Source organism: Heteronotia binoei, chromosome 6 (assembly GCF_032191835.1).
Source record: "Heteronotia binoei isolate CCM8104 ecotype False Entrance Well chromosome 6, APGP_CSIRO_Hbin_v1, whole genome shotgun sequence".
Lineage (NCBI taxonomy): Eukaryota > Metazoa > Chordata > Lepidosauria > Squamata > Gekkonidae > Heteronotia > Heteronotia binoei.
Window position 1 is genome coordinate 139711952 of NC_083228.1, and position 25116 is coordinate 139737067.

The following is a 25116-nucleotide window of genomic DNA, read 5'->3' on the forward strand; positions in this document are numbered from 1 at the left end:
GAGACTGTGAAACCAATAAGAGAATTACGGCATAGAGTGGCAGAAAGAAACCTGAGGTTTCCATGATACCCAGCCGCCAAATGAATACAAAGTAAGAACAAATCTATATATTCTCTTAAACACTCGCATACAAAACACTGTAAAAACGTTCATACCTTGACAATAGAATGCTCAATAATCCAGGCAGAAGGACTGAAATTTAAAGTTCTCCAAGTGCAACTTAACTGGAGAAACGTTGACTGCGGGGATGACATGATAGAGGTTGACAAGATTGTGCATGGGATGGAGAAGGTAGAGAAAGAAGTCCTTTTCTCACCATACGAGAACTCGTGGCACTCCATGAAATGGCTGAGCAGTCGGGTTAGAACGGATAAAAGGAAGTCCTTCTTCACCCAAAGGGTGATTGACACGTGGAATTCACTGCCACAGGAGGTGGTGGCGGCTGCAAGCATAGCCAGCTTCAAGAGGGGATTGGATAAAAATATGGAGCAGAGGTCCATCAGTGGCTATTAGCCACAGCTTATTGCTGGAACTGTCTGGGGCAGTGATGCTCTATATTCTTGGTGCTTGGTGGGGGGCACAGTGGAAGGGTTTCTAGCCCCACTTGTGAACCTCCTGATGGCACTTGGGTTTTTTGGCCACTGTGTGACAGTGTTGGACTGGATGGGCCATTGGCCTGATCCAACATGGATTCTCTTATGTTCTTATGTGACACAGAGTGTTGGACTGGATGGGCTATTGGCCTGATCCAACATAGCTTCTCTTATGTTCTTATGTGACACAGAGTGCTGGACTGGAGGGGCCATTGGCCTGATCCAACATGGCTTCTCTTATGTTCTTAAGTGACACGTAGTGTTGGACTGGATGGGCCATTGGCCTGAACCAACAGGGCTTCTCTTATGTTCTTATTTGAAACAGAGTGTTGGACTGGATGGGCCATTGGCCTGATCCAACATGGCTTCTCTTATGTACTTATGTAATGTCCATTCCACGACGTACAGTCCTTCAGTTCTTAAAGGATCTCTGGTAAGAGTTGCTCCTGAGGAATCCAAAACTTGTTATATATTCCAATGAAGTATTCTTATCCCAGCACCACAGTGCAGTGACGAGGAAGTACAGCCAGTCTGATGTAGTGGTGAAGTGTGCGGACTCTTATCTGGGAGAACCGGGTTTGATTCCCCACTCCTCCCCTATGGCTTTGGGTCAGCCATAGCTCTGGCAGAGGTTGTCCTTGAAAGGGCAGCTTCTGTGAGAGCCCTCTCAGCCCCACCCACCTCACAGGGTGTCTGTTGTGGGGGAGGAAGGGAAAGAAGATTGTGAGCCGCTCTGAGACTCTTCGTAGCAGAGGGCAGGATATAAATTCAATGTCATCATCTTCTTCTTTATTTTCCCTCGTTTCCCTCAAAGCTTTAACTAGCTTTAAAAGCTGGTCCAGAGCATGGCGAGATTCCTAATTTCACACACAATCGAGTGACTTATTCACAGGTCTTTGTATTAATTCGGAGGCCGGATATCACGGAAACCTTGGGTCTCTTTCTGCCACTAGTCAGGAGACTGGCTCGGTTATGAGGATTGTTACTGAGGGCTTTGGAACAGGTGGCAGCTCTGTTCGAAAGCAGGCAGAGACCGAGACATAACCTCCTGCCCTGCTCTACTCCTGCCGTCTGGGGGGCTGATGCACCCGACATATTACGAAGCAGTCCCACCTTGCAGGACGAGAGCCACCCGTGGGCCCCAACGCATTCTTTGCTCACCTCTTCCCGCCACTCTGCCAAGGCCTGGACTCATGAAATCCGTTTCCTCTCTACCCCTCCTGCCCTTGCTTCCTTGACTCTTCCCAGATCACAGTCTCCGAATACGATGATCTCCGTCGGGACATCAATTCCATGTACAACAAGGTCACGCTGGGGGAGCTGCAACGCATCATGCCAAATGTAAGTTGGGGAAACCCTGGGCAGTCCTGGACTCAGCGAGTGAGGGGGGAGAACCCAGGAGGTTCACTAAATCCCTCGAGGATCACCGTGTGTGGCTGATACGCTCCATTGGACTTGGCGGGTCGCGTTCTCTTTTGTTTCGCTTGTGGGTCCCTGTTGCTTTGGGGTCCCCCCCGCTGTTCTGCAGGGGTTTTGCTCCTTGGAGTGGTCCGTTTGATACCGCATGGTGTGATGTCCAGCATAACCCACTGAAGATTTAAACTGCAAGATCCTAAGGGTGGGAATCGGAGACAACGTGATCGGGAGGCGCTGTGGGTAATAATGAGGGAATACTGTGTACAATTCTGGTCACCGCACCTCAAAAAGGATATTATAGCATTGGAAAAACTGCAGAAAAGGGGAACTGGAATGATTAAAGGGTTGGAACACTTTCCCTATGAAGAAAGGTTGAAACGCTTGGGGCTCTTTAGCTTGGAGAAACGTCGACTGAGGGGTGACATGATAGAGGTTGACAAGATTATGCAAGGGATAGAGAAGGTGGAGAAAGAAGTCCTTTTCTCCCTTTCTCACAATACAAGAACTCGTGGGCATTCAATTAAATTGCTGAGCAGTCAGGTTAAAACGGATAGAAGGAAGTCCTTCTTCACCCAAAGGGTGATTAACATGTGGAATTCACTGCCACAGGAGGTGGTGGCGGCTACAAGCATAGCCAGCTTCAAGAGGGGGTTAGATAAAAATATGGAGCAGAGGTCCATCAGTGGTTATTAGCCACAGTGTGTATGTGTAAATTCCATATATTTTGGCCACTGTGTGACACAGTGTTGGACTGGATGGGCCATTGGCCTGATCCAACATGGCTTCTCTTATGTTCTTATGTGACACAGTGTTGGACTGGATGGGCCACTGGCCTGATCCAACATGGCTTCTCTTATGTTCTTATCTGACACAGAGTGTTGGACTGGAGGGGCCACTGGCCTGATCCAACATGGCTTCTCTTATGTTCTTATGTGACACAGAGTGTTGGACTGGAGGGGCCATTGGCCTGATCCAACAGGGCTTCTCTTATGTTCTTATGTGACACAGAGTGTTGGACTGGATGGGTCATTGGCCTGATCCAACATGGCTTCTCTTATGTTCTTATGTGACACAGAGTGTTGGACTGGAGGGGCCATTGGCCTGATCCAACAGGGCTTCTCTTATGTTCTTATGTGACACAGAGTGTTGGACTGGATGGGCCACTGGCCTGATCCAACATGGCTTCTCTTATGTTCTTAATCTTCTGTCCATGTCCCACAGTTGAAATGGAAGCGGCTCCTTGACCGAATATTCCACGACAATTTTTCGGAGGATGAGGAGGTGGTGCTGCTGGCCACCGATTACATGCAGCGGGTGTCCGAGCTGATCCACACCACGCCAATCAGGTAAGGACCAATCTTCCCTCTAAGCTGCAGAGTCTTGTGAGCAAAAATTCTACTTTGTGAGCGACTGGCATTAAAGTGGTGAGCTGCTGCATCAATGATTGTGCTCTGGGGCCATTTTTCCTGAGCTAAGACAAAAACGTGTGAGCTGGAGGCTAAAAATCCGTGAGCTACCTCACGCTAACTCAGCTTAGAGGGAACACTGGCAAGGACATCTGCAGGCAATGCCAGCCCTTGGACTACAAGGACACATCTCATTGGATCTCTATCAAAGCCGGAGGGGCTGACTTTGCTTTGCATAAGAGCCACACAGAAGAAATGTCAGATGTTTGAGAGCTGCAAGACAGGGAGGGAGGGAGGGAGGAAGGAAGGAAGGAAGGAAGGAAGGAAGGAAGGAAGGAAGGAAGGAAGGAAGGAAGGGAGGGAGGGAGGGAGGGAGGAAGGGAGGGAGGAAGGGAGGGAGGAAGGGAGGGAGGGAGGAAGGGAGGGAGGAAGGGAGGGAAGGAGGAAAGGAGGGAGGAAGGAAGGAAGAAAGAAAGAGAGGAAGGGAGGGGGAGGGAGGAAGGAGGGAGGGAGAGAGAGAGAAGACTGTAGATTTATACCCCACCGTTCTCTCTGAATCAGAGACTCAGAGTGGCTTACAATCTCCTAGATCTTCTCCCCCCACAACAGGCACCATGTGAGGTGGGTGGGGCTGAGAGGGCTCTCACAGCAGCTGCCCTTTCAAGGTCAACTCCTATGAGAGCTATGGCTGACCCAAGGTCATTCCAGCAGCTGCAAGTGGAGGAGTGGGGAATCAAACCCAGTTCTCCCAGATAAGATTCCGCACACTTCACCACTACACCAAATTGGCTCTCAAGATAGCTTGATTAATGGGGGTTTTTTTTGACAGGAAGGAAGGAAGATGGGTGGAGGAGGCAGGAGAGGTGTAAAGAAAGCAACTTTAACTTTAAATGCATTCTCCAAGCCACCAGCTGGCTTGGCTTGGAGAAGTGATTTAAAGAGGCAAAAACCTTTTTCGCACACAGCTCACCTCGCAGTCACAATCCTGTTCCCTCCGCAGCATCTGTCGGATTTCCCACCATCTGCGCCGGAGTTACAGGAAGTGCCGTGGCTAAACGTAAACTGGGTTTTAGCGGTTTACGTTTGCTACGCAAAAGCTGCGGCACTTCCTGTAACTTCGGCGCAGATGGTGGGAAATCCGACCAGACGCTGCGGAGGGAACAGGACTGTGACTGCGAGGCGAGCTGTGTGTGAAACCGGTCAAAGAGAGCCAAGCAAAATGTGTGAAAAGCCACCTGTGGCTCCCGACTCAAGCTGTTTGCCTTGTGCTCCTTCTGCTCCAGGATCCTCCATAACTACATGCTGTGGCGCATCGCGGTGGTGCTGAGTGAGCATCTTTCCACCCCCTTCCGCGACGCTATCCACGAGCTGGCCAAGGAGATGGAGGGCGCCGAGAAGCAGCAAGAGCTGGGCAAAGTCTGCCTCAGCCAGGCCAACAAGCACTTCGGCATGGCCCTGGGAGCTCTCTTCGTGGAAGAGTACTTCTCGTCAGCCAGTAAGGCCAAGGTAGGAGCCGGCACGAGCTGGAGGGCAGCAGGGAGTGGGGAAGGGTCACCAGTTGGATACCCATTGTCCCAAAAGAGCTGAAGGAAAATGACCTGCTGCTGGTGTTAGGGCAATATGTGGGGCATGGCTCAGTGGCAGAGCATCTGCTTGGCACACAGAAGATCTGAGGTTCAATCCCCGGCGTCTCCAGTTAAAAGGGACCAGGCAGGAGGTGATGGGAAAGACTTCAGCCTGAGACCCTGAGGAGCCATGAAGTGGGGCTATATCTCAGTGGTAGAGCATCTGCTTGGCATACAGAAGGTCCCAGGTTCAATCCCCAGCATCTCCAGTTAAAAGGACCAAGCAGGAGGTGATGGGAAAGACCTCAGCCTGAGACCCTGGAGAGCTAAGGAGGGGGGCTGTGGCTCAGTGGCAGAGCCTCCGCTTAGCATGAAAAATGTCCCCTGTTCAATCCCCAGCATCTCCAGTTAAAAGGACAAAGCAGGAGGTGATGGGAAAGACCTCAGCCTGAGACCCTGGAGAAACATAGACAGGGGCTGTGGCTCAGTGGCAGAGTGTCTGCTTGGCACGCAGAAGGTCCCAGGTTCAATCCCTGGCATCTCCAGCTGAAAGGGCCAGGCAGGAGGTGATGGGAAAGACCTCAGCCTGAGACCCTGGAGAGCTAAGGAGGGGGGCTGTGGCTCAGTGGTAGAGCATCTGCTTGGCATGCAGAAGGTCCCAGGTTCAATCCCCAGCATCTCCAGTTAAAAGGACCAGGCAGGAGGTGATGGGAAAGACCTCTGCCTGGGGCCCTGGGGAGCTGCTGCCGGTCTGAGTAGACAAAACTGACCTTGATAGACTGAAGGTCTGATGGACCAAGGGTCTGATTCCATATAAATCAGTTTCATGTGTGTGCATGAATGTTTGGACAGAGAGCATGGCTCAGTGGCAAGGTCTCCACTCTGCATGCAGAAGGACCCAGGTTCAATCCCCGGCATCTCCAGTAGAAAGGACCAGGCAGGAGGTGATGTGGAAGATCTCTGCTATAGACACTGGAGAGACATAGACAAAGGCTGTGGCTCAGCGGCAGAGATTCTGCTTGGCATGCAGAAGGCCGCAGGTTCGATCCCTGGTGTAATGTACTGGGAGACGAGACGTGGTGAAGGCATAGGTCTTTATTGGCTAGTACATCACACGCAACTGAGAACACGCGGCCGGGTCCGCTAATATATACATGCCTCCCGGAACATCCCCTTCGCTGGCCAGCCCAATCCTGGCCAGTCAAACTTCCCGCCCTTGGTCAGGATTGGCAGTGGCTTTTCCCGCGCTGCGCACGGCGACCCGAGGGTGGCCCGGGTCGCGCGGCGCTTGCGCTGAGTCCGATACACTACACTCCTCCCCTCCTAGTTTAAACTACATAGTCCTGTAGGTACGCTGGCGTCCTGCGTTCCCGTGTTGATCTCCTCGGGGTTGCCGTTGGTGTGGGGCCCGATCCCAACGTGGGTGGCGCCGTTTCTGGCTGTTGCCGGCCCGGGTCGGGTGCTGGCTCCGGTTCTGGTCCCGCGGCTGCCGGGGCCTCGTACGTGGGTAGCTCCTGTATTGGCGGGGCCCCTTCTGGCGGTTCCGTTGCTGGCGGTTCCCTACTCTCTGCCTCTTCTGCCTCCTCGGGTAGGGTGCGGCGGCGCAGCTGGTCGATGTGCCGCCTCAGCACCTGGCCTCCGGCGGTGGTTACCTCGTATGACCGGGAGCCTGTTACCCTCAGAACCCTTCCCGCCAACCACTCGGGGCCGCTTGCGAAGTTTTTCGCATACACTGGGTCGCCCGGAAAGAATCCTCTCACTGCTTCCCGGACCTCGGGGGACCCGCGGACATCCGGCGCCCGGTCCGGGTGTAGCCTATCAAGACGAGTGGTCAGTTTCCTCCCCATGAGCAGTTCTGCGGGGCTGAAACCGGTTACCGGGTTTGGGGTGATCCTGTTGTGGAACAGGAATGCTGAGAGGCGGTGGTCCCAATCCCCATGTACTATACGGCCCAGTGCCTCTTTGGTGGTCCGCACCATGCGCTCCGCCTGGCCGTTGGTGGCTGGATGGAATGGGGCGGACCTTATGTGCCTTATGAGGTACCGGTCGGTGAACTCCCGGAATTCCCGGGAGGTGAATGCCGTGCCGTTGTCCGTCACCAGGGTGTCCGGGATCCCGTGTGTGCAGAGGACCCTTCTGAGCGCCCTGACTGCTGCTGCGGTGGAGGTCGAGGCCACCGGGATTACCTCTAGCCATTTTGTATATGCGTCCACAAGTATAAAGAAGATCTGGCCCTGATACGGCCCCGCGAAATCCACATGGAGGCGGGACCACGGCCGCCCGTTCGACTCCCACCTGTGGACCGGGGCGGACGGCGGATTGGGTCTGGACTCCTGGCATGGTTGGCACCTTCTTACCCACCCCTCTATTTCCTCATCCATGCCCGGCCACCACACGTAGCTCCGGGCCAGGGCTTTCATTCTCACGATGCCCGGGTGGGTCTCGTGGAGATCCTCCAATACCTGTCTGCGCAGGGGGGGGGGCACCACCACCCGGCTCCCCCAGAGTATGCACCCCTTGTGTGTCGATAGCTCGTCCTTCCTGGACGCGAACGGCCGAAATGCTTCTTCCACCTTGCCCGAGGGCCACCCCCTTCCCACCCAGTCCCTGACCCGTGCGAGGATGCGGTCTCTCCCAGTCGCCCGAGCCACCTCGTCCGCGTGCAGTGGGCGCTCGGGGAGCGACTCAATGAGCATCACCCCGTGTGCCGGGGCGGGATCTGGGTCCGTTGTGGGTAGCGGCAGGCGGCTGAGGGCATCTGCGTGACCCATTGCTTTACCGGGGCGGTGTATCAGAGCGTAAGTGTATGAATTCAGGAACTGGTTCCACCTTAAAACCCTCTGAGACAGAATCTGGGGGGTCTGACGATCGGGGGCTAGGAGGCCGAGGAGCGGCTTGTGGTCAGTGGCGATGGTGAAACGCCTACCGTAGAGGTAGTCATTGAACTTTTGCACCCCCGCCACGATCGCCAGGGCCTCCTTATCGATCTGGGCGTAGTTCCGCTCGGCAGGGGACAGAGTCCGGGAGTAGTAAGCGATCGGCGCCTCTCTCCCGTCCGGGAGTTGGTGCCCTAAGACCGCTCCTACTCCGTAGGGGGAGGCGTCGCAAGCCAGGATCAGGGGTAGGTTTTCATCGTAGTGATGAAGTACCGCGTTAGAGACCAAGAGGTCTTTCACTGCCTGGAACGCCGCGGCTTGGCGTTTACCCCAGACCCACGGGGCCTGTTTATCTAACAAGCGGTGCAACGGTTCCGCCACGGCGGCTTTGTGTGGCAGGAATGCATGATAAAAGTTCAATAATCCTAAAAAACTCTGTAGTTCTGCCTTGCATTTGGGGGCAGGGGCCTGGACTATGGCCCTGGTCTTGTCCGCCGTCGGGTGAATTCCAGCCGCGTCCACGGCGAACCCCAGGAACTCCACTCGCGGAACACCCAACAAACATTTCTCCTTTTTGACTCGCAGCCCCGCCGCTTGGAACCGTCTGAGGACCTCTCGCAGGCGGCAGCTGAACTCTCCTTCGGTGGGGGCGGCGATTAAAACGTCGTCAAAGAAGGGTTGAACTCCGGGGATCCCTTTCAAGAGAGAGTCCATTATGCTCTGGAATATCCCCGGAGCTACACTGACCCCGAACTGCAGCCGTTTAACCCTGAACGCGCCCCTGTGGGTCACGATCGTCTGCGCCTCCGCCGTCTTAGCGTCGACCGGCAGTTGCTGGTATGCTTGTGCTAAGTCCAGCTTTCCAAAAACCCTCGCCCCGGCTAGTGCTGCTAGGACGTGGCTAACCACCGGGACTGGGTAGGGGTTGTCTTGCAGCGCCTTATTGATCGTGCACTTGTAGTCGGCGCAGATCCTAACCTCCCCGTTGGGTTTGACTGGCGTTACTATGGGGGTCTCCCATTCCGCATACGTTACAGGTTCTAGGACGCCCTGGGCTGTTAGGCGGTCCAGTTCTGCCTCTATTTTAGGCTTGAGGGCGAACGGGACGCGCCTCGCTTTAAGCCTTATGGGCCTGACCATTGGGTCTATCGGTAAGGTGATGGGCGGACCCTTGTAGCTCCCCAAGGACCCGTCGAAGACCTCGGGGAACTCCCGGCAGACCCCGTCGAAATTGCTGGCCTGCAATTGGTCCACCCCCACCAGCTGGATCCCCAGTGGATTGAACCACGCCAACCCGAGAAGTGTGGTCAGTTGGCGCTTGACCACTAGGATGTCTAGGGGCCCCCTAAAACCCCCTCTTTCTACATGCACCCGGGCCCACCCCACGATGTGTACTGGGTTCTTCTGAAAGTCCCTCAGTACGAAGTCCGCTGGCCTCGTTTGGATGCGGCGGCGGGGACATAGTTTCTTGAGGGTTTCCTCCGAAATGATAGAGATGGAGGAACCCGAGTCTACTTCCATGATGCAGGGGGCGCCCTCGATTAGGACCGACATTTTGACCTTGTCTGGGGCCGAGAGGGGCAAGTTCAATACCTGCAGACTGGTGGATGCCGTCGTGTGTGTGTCCAGGGAGTCGTGATGCGCTGACGGTTGGCGGCGGCTGTTCTTGGCCCGGCAAGCCCGGGCGATGTGGCCTGTCTTTCCGCAGCTGCGGCAGTCCAGGTTGCGGTACGGGCAGTCCCGTCGCTCGTGGGGGTCGCCGCAGCTGGCGCACCTGGAACCGGTGGTGGCGGTGGCCCTCTCCGTCGCTCGTTGTCTCGCGGGGGCCCGTGTGTCCGTTCTCTGAGGCCTCCGGAGCTGAAACGCTTCTTCCTCTGCTCGGTCTTCCAGCTCTGTTTCCCCTTGGTGGACTGCTTCGCCGCGTGGCTGGCCGAACGCCTTGGTGGCCCTCTCGAACGCCGTCGCCTCGTTGAAGGCTTGTTGTAGCGTGAGCTCCTCCTTAGCGAAGAGCTTCTGCTGCAGTCGTTCGTCTCGGAGGCCCCAGACGAAACGGTCCCTCAGGGCTTCGTCCCTTTTGTCAAAATTGCAGTTCCCGGCGATCTGTCGCAGGGCCGCCAGGTAGACCGCCGCTGTCTCCCCCGACTTTTGGTCCCTCTTGTGGAAGAGGAATCGGCGGGCGACGATGGACGGTTGGGGCGAAAAGTGGCCCGTGAGGAGTCTCACGACTTCCCGGTAGGTCCTCTCGGTCAGCTTAGCTGGAGCGGAGAGGCCTCTTGCGATCTCGAAAGTTTCTTCTCCACAGACGCTCAGCAGGACGTCTCTCTTCCTGTCGTCATCTTCGATCAGGTTCGCCCGCAGGTAGCACTCGACCCTTTCTGTGTAGGTCTCCCATCTCTCGGGGTGCTCCGGGTTGAATTCCGCAAGATGGCCCGTCGTTACTGTAGAGTTCGCCATGGTGGCGGCGGGCTGTGCGATCCTGCGGTCTCACGCCTTCCTCGTCTCCGGCCCGGTCAGGTTCCCCTCGGGGCGGCCGGACCTATCTAGATCCCATCCTCGTCGCCAGTGTAATGTACTGGGAGACGAGACGTGGTGAAGGCATAGGTCTTTATTGGCTAGTACATCACACGCAACTGAGAACACGCGGCCGGGTCCGCTAATATATACATGCCTCCCGGAACATCCCCTTCGCTGGCCAGCCCAATCCTGGCCAGTCAAACTTCCCGCCCTTGGTCAGGATTGGCAGTGGCTTTTCCCGCGCTGCGCACGGCGACCCGAGGGTGGCCCGGGTCGCGCGGCGCTTGCGCTGAGTCCGATACACTACACCTGGCATCTCCAGTTAAAAGAAACTAGGCAGTAAGTGATGGGAAAGACCTCAGCCTGAGACCCTGGAGAGCCATAAAGTCAGGCTGTAGCTCAGTGGTAGAGCATCTGCTCGACACACAGAAGTTCCCAGGTTCAATCCCCGGCATCTCCAGTTAAAAGGACCAGGCAGGAGGTGATAGGAAAGACCTCAGCTTGAAATCCTGGAGAGCCGACAGATACTGACTTTGATGAACTGATGGTCTGGTTAAGTATCAGTCAGCTTCATGTGTGTGCATCTGTGTTTGGGGAGCAATTGTGGCTCAATAGTAAAGCATCTGCTCAGTATTCAGAAGGTCCCCGTTTCAATCCCTGACATCTCCAGTAAAAAGGACCAAATAGACCTTGAAGAGCTACTGTCAGTCTGAGTAGACAGTACTGACTTTGATGGACCAAGGATCTGATTCAATATAAGGCAGCTTCTTGTATGGCAGGCAGAAGGTCCCAGGTTTGATCCCCGGCATCTCCATTTGAAAGGACCAGGTAGGAGGTGATATGAAAGACCTCAGCCTGAGAACCTGGAAAGCTGCTGCCAGTCTAAGTAAACAGAACTTATCTTGATGGACCAAGGGTCTCTGATTCAGTATAAGGCGGCTTCATATTTTGGTGAGGGCCTGTAGCTCAGTGGCTGAGCGTCTGCTTGGCATGCAGAAGGTCCCAGGTTCAATCCCTGGCATTTCCAGTAAGGACCAGGCAGTAGGTGATGTGGAAGACCTTAGCCATCTTGAGACCCTGGAGAGCTGCTGCCTGCCTGAGTAGACACTGACCTTGAAAGATCAATGGTCTGATGCAGTAGAAGGCAGCTTCCTTTGGTCCTTTTTGCAAGGAGTCTTGACTCAGCGGTAGAGCACCTGCTTGGCATGCAGAAGGTTCCGGGGTCACCTTGAGTTGCTTGTGACTCAACAGCACTTCTTCTTCTCTTGTGTCCTGGGACTTGAAAATAAGGTAAGGAAGGGAGACAAGTTCTCTAACTGAAGGTTAAAAACTGTCGGAAAGAAAGGTACGAATCAGGAGACGGAACGGTGTCTGCGTCTGAGAGCTGCAGCCAAAATACCAAAGCCTCTCGCGGCACCTTAAAGACAGATTTATTGTGGTGAAAGCTTTCGTGAGTCAGGGCTCTGACTCATGAGAGCGTTTGACGCAGTAAACTTGTTCGCCTTTATAGACCGCAAGACCGTTGTTACATTATTCAGCGAGAAAGAAAGAAAGAAAGAAAGAAAGAAAGAAAGAAAGAAAGAAAGAAAGAAAGAAAGAAAGAAAGAAAGAAAGAAAGAAAGAAAGAAAGAAAGAAAGAAAGAAAGAAAGAAAGAAAGATCCTGTTGAGACTAAGAGCGTTTTCGCACTGACCTTACTCGGGAGCAACATCCCTCTTCACCGCGCAGCGTCTGCGTGGATTTCGCACTAATTGCTCCGCAGAACCCAGAAGAGCCGCAAAGTCCCGTGGCTTTTGCGTCGCAAATGTAAACTGGTTTTTGGCCAGTTTACATTTGCGAGGCAAAAGCCGCGGGACTTTGCGGCTCTTCTGGGTTCTGCGGAGCAATTAGTGCGAAATCCGCGCAGACGCTGCGCGGTGAAGAGGGACGTCGCTCCCGATTAAGGTCAGTGCAAAAACGCTCTAAAGGATGAACAGGAGCAAGTTCTGAACAAATCAAGTTAGGAAACGCTCTCATGATCCAAACGGTTAGTCCGCTTCAATTCTAAAGCAGCCACAAACCCATGAAGCTGGAATTGTCTCCTCGGACTGGCAGCTGCTCTCCAGGGTGTTGGGCAGACCTCCTGCCTGGTGCTTGCTGGGGACTGAACCGGGGACCTTTCTGTGTGGCAAGCAGAGACTCCGCCACTGAGCCATGGCCCTCCAACTTGAACAAGCCCCTTCTGGGCTCAGTTAAAATGGGTGTGACCTCCAAGTGAATGAGAGTGGTTTGAGTGCTTTGCTTTGGGTGATGTGGGAGAGAGGCTGGCTCTAGAGTTGCCAATCTCCAGGTGGGGGCAGGGGGTCCCCCAGTTAGGAGGCCTCCCCCCCCCCCCGCTTCAGGGTCATCAGAAAGTGGGGGGAGGGCCCACCATTATTCCCTATGGAAACCGATTCTCATAGGGTCTAATGAAGAATTGATGCACGGTTATCTGGGGCTCTGGAGGAGGCTGTTTTTGAGGTAGAGGCACGAAATTTGCGGCGAAGCATTTCGTGCCTATCTCCAAAATACCCTCCAAGTTTCAAAAGGATTGGACCAGGGGCATTTTAAAGATGTGCGGTCCCTTTAAATGTGATGGCCAAAACTCTCTTTGGAGTTCAGTTGTACTTGTCACAATCTTGCTCCTGGCTCCACCCCCAAGTTTCCTGGCCCCACCCCCAAAGTCCCCAGATATTTCTTGGATTGAACTTGGCAACCCTAGCTCTCTGTGTCTCTATCTCTCTCTGTGTCTCTGTCTGTCTCTCCGTCTCTGTCTCTCTGTGTGTGTATCTCTCTCTCTCTCACGCGCACACACACCCCCGCAGCCTTTGATTTCTGCATGCTCTTTCTCATCCAGGTGCAGGAGTTAGTGGAAGACATCAAGCACATCCTGGACCGGCGACTGGAGGAGCTCGACTGGATGGACGATGCCACGCGGCGGGCGGCCAGATCCAAGGTGTGGGGGGAGACGGAGGATTCTGCGGCATGGATCAAGAACCCGGGATACGCATCCGATGCCCCTCTCCCTTTTTTACACTTAGACTCAAGGAATCAGAATAGCCCTCTTTCACAGGGCTTTTTTGGTAGCAGGAGCTCCTTTGCATATTAGGCCACACCTCCCTGATGTAGCCAATCCTCCTGGAGCTTACAGTAGGCCCTGGAAGAAGAGCCCTGTAAGCTCCTGGAGGAATGGCTACATCAGGGAGGTGTGGCCTAATATGCAAAGGAGCTCCTGCTACAAAAAGAGCCCTGAGGGACTCCTTTGTATATTAGGCCACACCTCCCTGATGTAGCCAATCTTCCTGGAGCTTACATTAGGCCCTGGAATAAGAGCCCTGTAAGCTCTTGGAGGATTGGCTACATTAGGGGGGTGCGGCCTAATGTGCAAAGGAGCTCCTGCTACAAAAAAAAAGCCCTGCTGTTTCAATATAGCAGGGGTGGCCAACAGTAGCTCTCCAGATGTTTTTTGCCTACAATTCCCATCAGCCCCAGCCATCAGCCATGCTGGCTGGGGCTGATGGGAGTTGTAGGCAAAAAAAACATCTGGAGAGCTACCGTTGGCCACCCCTGCAATATAGACAGTTGCATCCTTTCAACATCGCCTGTTTGGGAGATGCTTTTCCATGACCTGGTCCCTCACGGGTGGAGTACCATTTCAGAGACCCCACCGTAAACTTACCAGTTTCCCACTAGTGGTAAACGAGTGGTGGGAGGTGAAATGGAGGTAAAGCCAGCACCACACATGACGCGACATTATTTCAAGCCCCGTAATCGGAAGGGATATCTCTGTGTCCCAGCGACGCTCTAGGAATCCCACAGATCTCTCTGGTGTCACCATAGAGATTTGTGCAGTTCCTAGAGCATCACCCCGATGCGATGATGTCAGTTCTGGTTTATCAGCAGGAAAGGACATCATGGTGTTGCGGGGTACCATTTACAGCTCTCCCTTGCCCAAAGTCCCTCCGCCACCCTGGTAAGCCAACCAGGGCTATTTTTATAGCAGGAGCAAATTTGTATATTAGGCCACACCCCCTGATGTAGTCGATCCTCCAAGAGCTTACAAGGCTCTTCTTAACAGGGCCTACAGTAAGCTCCAGGAGGATTGGCTACATCAGAGAGGTGTGGCCTAATATGCAAAGCAGCTTCTGCTAGAATTCCACCCCTGGGCCACACCCCCTGATGTAGTCGATCCTCCAAGAGCTGACAAGGCTCTTCTTACAGGGCCTACTGTAAGCTCCGCAGGGGTGTCGAACTTATTCGTTATGAGGGCCGGATCTGACATAAATGAGATCTTATTGGGCCGGGCCATGTTGGGTTGAGCCAAGCCATGTTACGCTGGGCCATATGTGTACCTGTTTTAAGATTTTAGGTAGCAGATATACAAACTTTATAAAGGACACAGACAAAAACAATTAAATATGTACCGTATTTTTCGCACCATAAGACGCACTCCCCCCCCCAAAAAAAAGTGGGGGGAAAGTGTGTGCGTCTTATGGAGCGAAGGTACCTACCTTCCTGGGGGGGGGCCATCCACTGCCTCCGCCTCTGATCCCGGCGCTTCCCCTGCGCCTGCCTGCCTGGCTCCAGCTCTGACGCTTACAGCAAGCGCCAGGATCGCTCCCTCTGCCCTCCGATCCCGGCGCTTGCTGTAAGCGTCAGAGCTGAAGCCAGGCAGACAGGCACGGAGGAAGCACGCTGCCCCCTCCACAGCCGGCGCTCGCAAAGCGCTGGGTTTGCGGAGGGGGCGGGTTCTTCCTCCATGCCTGTCTGCCTGGCTTCGGCTCTGATGCTTACAGCAAGCGCCGGGATCGAAGGGCAGAGGGAGCGATCCTGGCGCTTGCTGTAAGCGTCAGAGCTGGAGCCAGGCAGGCAGGCAGGCAGGCATGGAGGAAGCACGCTGCCCTCTCCGCAGCCGGCGCTCGCGAAGCGCTGGGTTTGCGGTGGGGGCAGCGTGGAGCGATCCCAGCGCTTGCTGGAAGAAGCTGGAGCCAGGCAGGCAGGCACGGGGGAAGCACCGGGATCGGAGGCGGAGGCAGCGGATCACCCCCCAGGAGGAAGGTGCATCCTATCGTCCGGAGCGCCTTAAGGTGCAAAAAATACGGTATTTTTTTAAAAAATTACGACATGCTTAAAATGTTAGCACTTGTTGGTCTTAAAGGTGCTTTCTTTGAAGCTCTCCCATGGGATCCAGGGCACTGGGCAAAGGAAGCTCTGGCTCTCTACTTCATTCCCCAGGGGACTGGAGGAGGAGGGGAGGAGCCTCAGCCAATATAAAGGAGAGAGGTTTGGCTCAGTAGCTCTGCGGTGTGATTGAGAGAGCCTGGAGAAACTGCCTCTCTCCCACCCTTCCTTCCCAAGGGAGAAAATAGAGTCTTTGCTCTGTAGCGCCTGTGCAATTGAGCAAGCCTGGCAAAGCAAAATGTGATGCAGAAGGAAGCAAGAGAGAGGGAGAAGGAAGCAGATGACAGCCAGTTGCTAAGGGGCCTGATAGGAGCCCTCCAGGGGCCTGATTCGGTCCCTGGGCCACATGTTTGACACCTCTGCTCTAGGAAGATTGGCTACGTCAGGGGTGTGTGGCCTAACATGCAAATGAGTTCCTGTACAAAAAAAAAACCCTGAAGCCAACCAAGGGCGGGCAACCCTTCCCCCTTAGTGAAACTTCTCCCCTAGGAAGTGGGAGGAATAAAACATTATTATAAGAGAAGGTTTAACTCACTCGAAAGTTCACTTATGCTTAAAAAGCATATTGGCTGCAAATTAAGGGTCCTACAGCCGTTGTCGTCTTGTAATGACACTCAGCGGTTGAGCGGTTTAATAGGTTTCCTAAAGTATGAGCCCGTTAGCTGACCGTAAGGAAGGATTGATGTATTCCGCTGGATTTTGTCTGTACAAAGCATCTTTGTAGGTCACAAAATGGGTTAGCAGTCTTAGAACAAGAGAAGGGGGGGGGGGGAAGGGAAGATGGAGTTTGAAACTGGAGAGGTGGACACTGTTTCAGGGACGCCAAAAAGGAAGGAGCATCTTGCGGGTTCGGAATCGGAAGGGAAGATGTGGTTACAGAGCGCCAAGGTCAGAGGGGAACACTGGAGCTGAAGGGAGGATACTGAAGTCAGAGGCGTCCCCCAATCCTTGGGGCCCCCAACTAGGGTTGCAGAGTCCAAATCAAGAACTATCTGGGGACTTTGGGGGTGGGAGACTTTGGGGGTGGGGCCAGGAGACTTTGGGGGTGGAGCAAGGAAGACATTGGGGGTGGAGCCAGGGGCAAGGGTGTGACAAGCCTCATTGAACTCCAAAGGGAGTTCTGGCCGTCACATTTAAAGGGACCGCACACCTTTTAAATGCCTTCCCCTCCATTGGAAATAATGAAGGACGGGGGCACCTTCTTTGGGGGCTCATAGAATTGGACCCCCTGGTCCAATCCTTTTGAAACTTGGAGGGTTTACAATACAGAGCATCACTGCCCCAGACAGCGAGTTCCATCTCTACCTTGTGGCTAATAGCCACTCATAGACCTCTGCGCCAGATGTGTAGCCAATCCCCTCTTGAAGCTACGTAGGCTTGTAGCCGCCACCACTTCCTGCCACAGTGAATCCCACGTGTTCGTTACGCTGTGAGTGAAGAAGTAGTGAATTACTCTTTGCGTGAAGAAAATTGCAACCTGCCCAAACTGAATTGCGGTCCAGCAGCCAGTCACGGCGATGGGAGACATACTTGGCAAACCCCTCCAATTTCAGCTGGCCCAGGCCAGTGGCAAACCATCAGCTTACTGAACCTTTAATACAAGGGTGTCAAACTCATTTGTTATGAGGGCCGAATCTGACATAGATGAGACCTTGTCGGGCTGGACCATGTAAGCCAGACCATGTGTGTACTGATTTAAGATTAGATAGCAGAGATATAAACTTTATAAAGGGCACAGACAAACACGATCTTTTTAAAAAAAAAAAAAAACTTAAAACATGTTTAAAATATTTGCACTATTGGTGTTCAAGGTGCTTTCTTTGTATCTCTCCCAGGGGATCCAGGGAATTGGGCAAAGGAAGCTCTGGCTCTTTCCTGCCTTCCCTAGAGGGCCAGGAGGGGGAGGATAGAAGGAAGAGAGGCTTGGCTCAGTAGCTCTGCTGTGCGATTGAGAGAGCCTGGCGAAGCAAGCTCTCCTTCCCCGCTGCTTCCCCCCCAAGCCTCAGCCAATGGAGAAAATAGAGGCTTTGTGCAATTGTGCAATAGCTTCTGTGCAATTGAGCAAGCCTCGCAAAGCAAGCTGTGATGCAGAAGGAAGCAAGAGAGAGGGAGAAGGAAGCAGGCAGTTGCTCGGGGGCCTGATAGGAGCCTGAGGGCCTGATTTGGCCCCTGGGCTGCATCTTTGACACCCCTGCTTTAACAGGTACAGAGTTGCTGGGTTACATTTGTTCAGGGCTTTTTTTTTGTAGCAGGAACTCCTTTGCATATTAGGCCACACACCCCTGAGGTAGCCAATCCTCCAAATGTTTACAGGGTTCTTCGTACGGGGCCTACTGTAAGCTCCTGGAGGATTGGCTACATCAGGGGATGTGGCCCAATATGCAAAGGAGAATATATATCCTGAGGATTACTCCAAAGAGATGAGACATTTGATGGCACATATTAATACAGCAGCCAGGATTCTTTTGGCACAAAGATGGAAGCGTCAGGAGATCCCCATGAGAACGGACTTGGTGGGGAAAATTCTGGAAACAGCTGAGCTGGACTATTTATCCCAGTTGTTGGCTGGGAAATCTAAGGAAGAAGCAAGAAAATATTGGTTGAAACTCTATATTTGGCTAGATACTCAAGACTCCTAAGATTCTTTGGTGTGAGCTTATATCTCCTTTCTCCTGTACTTTTCATGATAAGATTGCCTTTGTCGGAAACGTCAACTTGAATAGGTACTTTAATAGGAAGACTTATAACATAAATGTTGATGATCTAAAGCTAAGAGATAATAATATATGACACCTTAAGAAAGTATATTAGATGCAGTCTTGCATTCTATGAAAGTATACTACATGCAGATTAAGATAGAACTGTAACTACAATTTCTTATTCCTTCTTACCCTTTACCCTTAATTTCGGAAAACCAATAAAACTTTTAAAACCAATATGCAAAGGCGTTCTTGCTACAAAAAAAAAGCCCTGCTACCAACAACAAAAAAAATCTCATGAGGTGCAAATTGTACGGGCTGTATGGTTTGGGGGGGGGGGGGGGGGGGGACATTTCTCCAAGGGCTGATGATTCTCCAAGGGCCCAGTGATTCTCCTCCAACTCAAGAGAGTCAGTTTGGTGTAGTGGTTAAGTGCGCGGACTCTTATATGGGAGAACCGGGTTTGATTCCCCACTCCTCCACTTGCAGTTTCTGGAATGGCCTTGGGTTAGCCATAGCTCTGGCAGAGGTTGTCCTTGAAAGGGCAGCTGCTGTGAGAGTCCTCTCAGCCCCACCCACCTCACAGGGTGTCTGTCTTCAGAGAACCAGTTTGGTGTAGTGGTTAAGTGCGCGGATTCTTATCTGGGAGAACTGGGTTTGATTCCCTATTCCTCCACTTGCAGGGGCTGGAGTGGCCTTCGGTCAGCCATAGCTCCGGCAGAGGTTGTCCTTGAAAGGACAGCTGCTGTGAGAGTCCTCTCAGCCCCACCCACCTCACAGGGTGTCTGTCTTCGGAGAACCAGTTTGGTGTAGTGGTTAAGTGCGCGGATTCTTATCCGGAGGAACCGGGTTTGATCCCCCATCCTCCACTTGCAGCAGCTGGCATGGCCTTCGGTCAGCCATAGCTCTCGCAGGAGTTGTCCTTGAAAAGGCAGCTTCTGTCAGAGCTCTCTCAGTCCCACCCACCTCACAGGATGTCTGTTATGGAGGGAGAAGATCTAGGAGATTGTAAGCCGCTCTGAGTCTCTGATTCTGAGGAAAGGGCGGGATATAAATCCAATATCATCATCATCTTCATCATCATCTTCTGCTTTCTCCTCCTTCAAAAGGCCTGATCCAAAGGGAGGAGAAGGTTGGAGCCAGTTTGGTGTAGCGGTGACGTGCACAGACTCTTATCTGGAAGAACCGGGTTTGATTCCCCCCTCCTCCGCTTGCACTCGCTGGAATGGCCTTTGGGTCAGCCATAGCTGTGGCAGAGCTTTCCTTGAAAGGGCAGCTTCTGTCAGAGCTCTCTCAGCCTCACCTACCTCACAGGGTGTCTGTTGTGGGGGAGGAAGGTGAAGGAGATTCTAAGCCGCTCTGAGACTCTGATTCAGAGAAAAGGGTGCAGTATAAATCTGTGCGTCTCCTTCTTCTTCCTCTTGCAGCTCCAGCATATGATGGTGATGATCGGCTACCCAGACTTCCTCCTCAACCCTGAAGCCATCGACAAGGAATACGAGGCGAGTCTCCACTGCTTGTTCTCCACTTTTTTTCTAGAGTTCTCTCCCCAGAGATAAGCAAGGGCGACGAGTAATTTGTCGGGCTGTCAATCAACCCCCAAAGCCATAATTGATTAATCAACCTGCCTTTTGACTGATTAACCCGCTAATTAACTAGCCAATTACACGGAGATAAATGGGCACGCTCTGCCCCGAAGGCTGCCGGAGATATCGAAGGGAAGGGCGAGAGAACCTACAGTTTGCAATGCAGAAACGAACTCTCAGGGTCGGGAGAAAGGCCACTCTGGATGTATTCGCTTTTATTCCCTGACGCAGGAACACAACCGAAACGCGGCTCAGAAATCAACAAGCTTATCTTTAACTTCCCAGTAGTAGCAGGATGTAGTGGTTACAGAGGCAGACTAAGGTCTGGGAGAGCCGGGTTAGAATCCCTGCTTGGCTGTAGAAGCTTGCTGGGAGATAGGGTTACCAAGCCCAATTCAAGAAATATCCGGGGACTTTGGGGGTGGAGCCAGGAGACATTATGGGGTGGAGCCAGGGGCAAGGGTGTGACAAACATCATTGAACTCCAAAGGGAGTTCTGGGCATCACGTTTAAAGGGACCGCGCCCCTTTTAAATGCCTTCCCTCCACTGGAAATATTGAAGGATGGGGCACCTTCTTTTGGGGCCCATAGAATTGGACCCCATGGTCCAATCCTTTTGAAACTTGGAGGGTCTTTTGAGGAGAGGCATTGGATGCTATGCTGAAAGTTTGGTGTCTCTACCTCAAAAAACAGCCCCCCCCCCAGAGCCCCAGATATCCACAGATCAATTCTCCATTATACCCTATGGGAATCGATCTCCATAGGGAATAATGGAGTGCCCAGTAGACATTCTTCCCTGTGGTGGCACGCCAGCTTTGGAATGCCTCACTCTGCAGCCCCATGCTAAGCTTTAGCTCTTGGCATAGAGTTGCCAGCCTCCAGGTAGGACCCGAAGATCTGGAATTACTACAGAGCTCAGTTCCCCTGGGAAAAAAATAGTTCCTTCGGTGGGTAGACTGTATGACATCACATCCCTGCTGCAGTCCCACCCATTCTCAAGCCACACCTTCCTCAGGCTCCACCCCCAGATCTCCAAGGACTTCCCACCCCAACAAGCAGTTTGGTGTAGGAGAGCCAGTTTGGTGGAGTGGTTAAGTGTGCGGACTCTTATCTGGGAGAACCGGGTTTGATTCCCCACTCCTCCACTTGCACCTGCTGGAAAGGCCTTGGGTCAGCCATAGCTCTGGCAGAGTTTGTCCTTAAAAGGCCAGCTGCTGTGAGTGCCCTCTCAGCCCCACCCACCTCACAGGGTGTCTGTTGTGGGGGAGGAAGGGAAAGGAGATTGTGAGCCGCTCTGAGACTCTTCGGAGTGGAGGGCGGGATATAAATCCAATATCTTCATCTACCTCACAGGGTGTCTGTTGGGGGGGAGGAAGGTGAAGGAGATTGTGAGTCGCTCTGAGACTCTCCGGAGTGGAGGGCGGGATATAAATCCAATATCTTCATCTACCTCACAGGGTGTCTGTTGTGGGGGAGGGAGGTAAAGGAGATTGTGAGCCGCTCTGAGACTCTTCGGAGTGAAGGGCGGGATATAAATCCAATATCTTCATCTACCTCACAGGGTGTCTGTTGTGGGGGAGGGAGGTAAAGGAGATTGTGAGCCGCTCTGAGACTCTTCGGAGTGAAGGGCGGGATATAAATCCAATATCTTCATCTACCTCACAGGGTGTCTGTTGTGGGGGAGGAAGGTGAAGGAGATTGTGAGCCGCTCTGAGACTCTCCGGAGTGGAGGGCGGTATATAAATCCAATATCATCTTCTTCTTTTTGCTCCAAATGTTTTGTCCACCTTTCTTTCCTCCTCTTTTCTGTGATACGCTGCTTGCCCCCGCTCCGTTTTGCCTTTGATCCTGTGGGTATTCCGTGATGGTTCTAAATCGTTCACCATTCCTATTACCGTTTTAACAGTCCTTTTAATTATCCCATTCGGCTTCCCATTTATTATCCGGCGTTGTCATCTTGCTCTGTTTGCTTAGATTTTATTATTGTCGATACTGGCTTTCGTATATATTTTAATTGTTGCTTTCCCACTCCTCTCAGTTGCTAAGGAGCGGAGCAGCTAAGAGTAAGGGACATAAATATGTCAAATGCACGGATACATTCTCGTAAAGGGATTGATTATCATCCCAGGTTTTCAATCCAACTTTCCCCCCTGCTGCAGGGTCTTAATTTCAGCTTTATCTTTCTACAGTTTGAAGTCCACGAGAAAACATACTTCAAAAACATCCTCAGTAGCATCAAATTCAGCATTAAACTATCGGTGAAGAAGATCCATCAGGAGGTGGACAAGTCGGCGTAAGTCACTCACCTCGACAGCTCTGTAAATCCGTCCCGATGTGGATATTGCGCCTAACATCTTCCGGGAAGCTGCTGCCGGGACCTGAGTTCGAATCCTGCACCACCCCTGCGTCCGTTCCTGAGGTCTTCCCCACCCTCTTATTTCCTTTAACGGTTGTTTGGCAGACTCTAGTGGCTGCAAGGAGCATAACGTGTACCAGGAAGGCAATCTGCTATTGGATGCAAATGGAGGTGTTTCAAAAACATCTCGTGTCCTTTTGATCCGTTCCCAGCTTTCGTCATGAGACAAGGAAAGGTTGGGAAAAGGTGGAAGAAACTGGGCAAGGTTAGCCTGGAGAGGAGGCAGCTGAGAGGTGATAGGATCACCATCTTCAAGGACTTGAAGGGCTGTCATCTAGAGGATGGGGTGGAATTGTTTTCTGTGGCCCCAGAAGGTAGGACCAGAACCAACGGGTTGAAATTAAATCAAAAGAATTTCCAGCTCGACATTAGGAAGAACTTCCTGACCGTTCGAGCGGTTCCTCAGTGGAACAGGCTTCCTCCTTGGGAGGTGGTGGGCTCTCCTTCCTTGGAGGTTTTGAAACACAGGCTAGAGGGCCATTTGACAGCAATGCGGATCCTGTGAACTTAAGGGGAGGCGTTTGTGAGTTTCCTGCATTGAGCAGGGGGTTGGACTAGATGACCCTGGAGATGCCTTCCAACTCTACGATTCTAAGTTTTGAGCAAAGCCATAACGAAATGGGCACGAGTGCTTTTAAGCTTGATCACTTGGCACCCTGCCACTCTGACATCAATAACGATATTAGGAGAGGGTTGATTCATGTGGAGCATGCAAATTAGCTTCCCACCAGTAAAAAGCATCTGGCTGATATTTGCAACAATTCCCCGCTCTTATAACCCCCTCGCCCTAACCGTTATAATTCAAGCCAAGCGCTCCAAGCTAAAGCAGGGAATTTGCGCGGGTTCACTATTATTCAGTCATTACCCCAGGCGCTCGTTATCACCCTTTGGTTACATCTCCTCCAGCTCTTCTGACCTTGGCTGCATAGTAACTAGCAAGTTCCCAGACATGCTGCCCTCCTCCCGATAAGCAGCGGGGATGCTTCAAAGCCACCATAGCACAGCACAAGCGTTAGCATTGTAGGGTTATAAATTAAATACATACGGCAAGAGGAACAAAGATGGAGAGACTCTTGACACTCAGCCTCTGTGCCCTGTTGTTGGCCCTCCAGAGGAACTGGTTGGCCACTGTGTGAGACAGGAAGCTGGACAAGATGGACCTTCAATGGTCTGATCCAGCAGGGCTCTTCTGATGTTCTTATTAAGGCCTCCGCCTCTCTGCCCTGTTGTTGGCCCTCCAGAGGAAGTGGTTGGCCACTGTGTGAAGCAGGATGCTGGGCTAGATGGACCCTCACTGGTCTGATCTACCAGGGCTCAACTTATGTTATGAACATATGAAGCTGCCTTCTACTGAATCAGACCCTTGGTCCATCAAAGTCAGTATTGTCTTCTTAGACTGGCAGCGGCTCTCCAGGGTCTCAAGCTGAGGTTTTTCACACCTATTTGCCTGGACCCTTTTTAGTTGTAGATGCCGGGGATTGAACCTGGGACCTTCTGCTTCCCAAGCAGATGCTCTACCACTGAGCCACCGTCCCTCTCCATGTTCTTATGCAGCAGCCTCCAGAAAGCATGGCCTTGCTGGTGTCTTTGCTAACCGTGGCGTTTTTCTTCCTTGCAGGTGGCTGTTACCTCCCCAGGCGCTGAACGCATACTACCTTCCCAACAAGAACCAAATGGGTAGGGCCAAGAGTAACTGGACCCAAAGGCTTGGCTGGGCAGTGGATGGAGAGTGAAGGGTTCAGAATGACGGCAGCACCCCCCCCCCCCCGGAAGCTGCAATCCTTCTGTTCAAGCAGCAGAGGGTGGGGTGGAGAGGTTCAGGATGTGTTGCATGACCCCAAACCTGTTTTGCGCTGCAGGGTAACTCATCTGGCACAGAATCTGATTGCCCCTACATCAGACAAGTTTCGGTACTTGCGGATATTTGCAGCAGCTTGATATGAGGAAATGGAGATGGGAGTAGATCAGGGATTTTGTTTATTTTTTATTTTATTTTTTATTTTATTCGATTTATATCCCGCCCTACCCCACCAAGGGATGGGGGGGAGGAGTCAGTGGGGCATATCACACAGCCACCAATCTTGGTTTGCCACTAGGCATGCCAGACCCCACCTCTTCACCCCTGAGAGCCAGTTTGGTGTAGTGGTTAAAAGCGGCAGACTCTAACCTGCGAGAACTCGGTTCGATTCCCTACTCCGCCACATGCAGCCAGCTGGGTAACCTCGGGTCAGTGGCAGTTCTCTCCGAGCTGTTCTTTCAAGAGCAGTTCTCGAAAAGAGCTCTCTCAGCCCCACCTGCCTCATAAGGCACCTGTTGTGGTGAGGGCTGGTTTTGTATAGTGGTTAAGAGCGGTGGACTCTAATTTGGAGAACTGGGGTTGGTTCCCTGCTCCTCCTCCATATGCTTGTCAATAAAAAAACCGCTAAGAGACCCCATAAATTTTAAACAACAAAACAGTGCAATGTAAAGGTCAGTGGTGTCCTGACAGAGCTTGCACATAGAACTTCATAAGAACATAAGAACATAAGAGAAGCCATGTTGGATCAGGCCCATCAAGTCCAACACTCTGTGTCACACAGTGGCAAAAAATTTAATATACACACATATACTGTGGCTAATAGCCACTGATGGACCTGTGCTCAAATAGACAAGAGCATGTAGCAAGAAGACATTCATAGAAGACATTTAGTTCATGGAACTAAAGAAGCCCTTCCAAAGACATCTGTTCTAGATATCAAAACGTTTCATCCGTCTTTCTTCAGTTTGGAGGCTTATTTATCGCTGGAACCCAATCTTTACAATACATTCACAGGAGACCAACAAGGTTCAGAACATGTCTCTAAGATT

The 25116-nt window shown here is 52.4% G+C and overlaps 1 protein-coding gene across 1 annotated transcript in view; it reads left to right on the plus strand.

Moving 5' to 3' along the window:
* ECEL1 (endothelin converting enzyme like 1) overlaps nt 1–25116 on the plus strand; it is a 182287-nt gene that overhangs the window by 47872 nt on the left and 109299 nt on the right. Inside the window, exons 4-10 of the mRNA XM_060242824.1 lie at nt 1842–1934; nt 3231–3355; nt 4699–4921; nt 13245–13343; nt 19695–19769; nt 22043–22146; nt 23888–23946. Of these exons, the coding sequence (XP_060098807.1) occupies nt 1842–1934; nt 3231–3355; nt 4699–4921; nt 13245–13343; nt 19695–19769; nt 22043–22146; nt 23888–23946 (778 nt within the window). The remainder of the gene's footprint in view (nt 1–1841; nt 1935–3230; nt 3356–4698; nt 4922–13244; nt 13344–19694; nt 19770–22042; nt 22147–23887; nt 23947–25116) is intronic.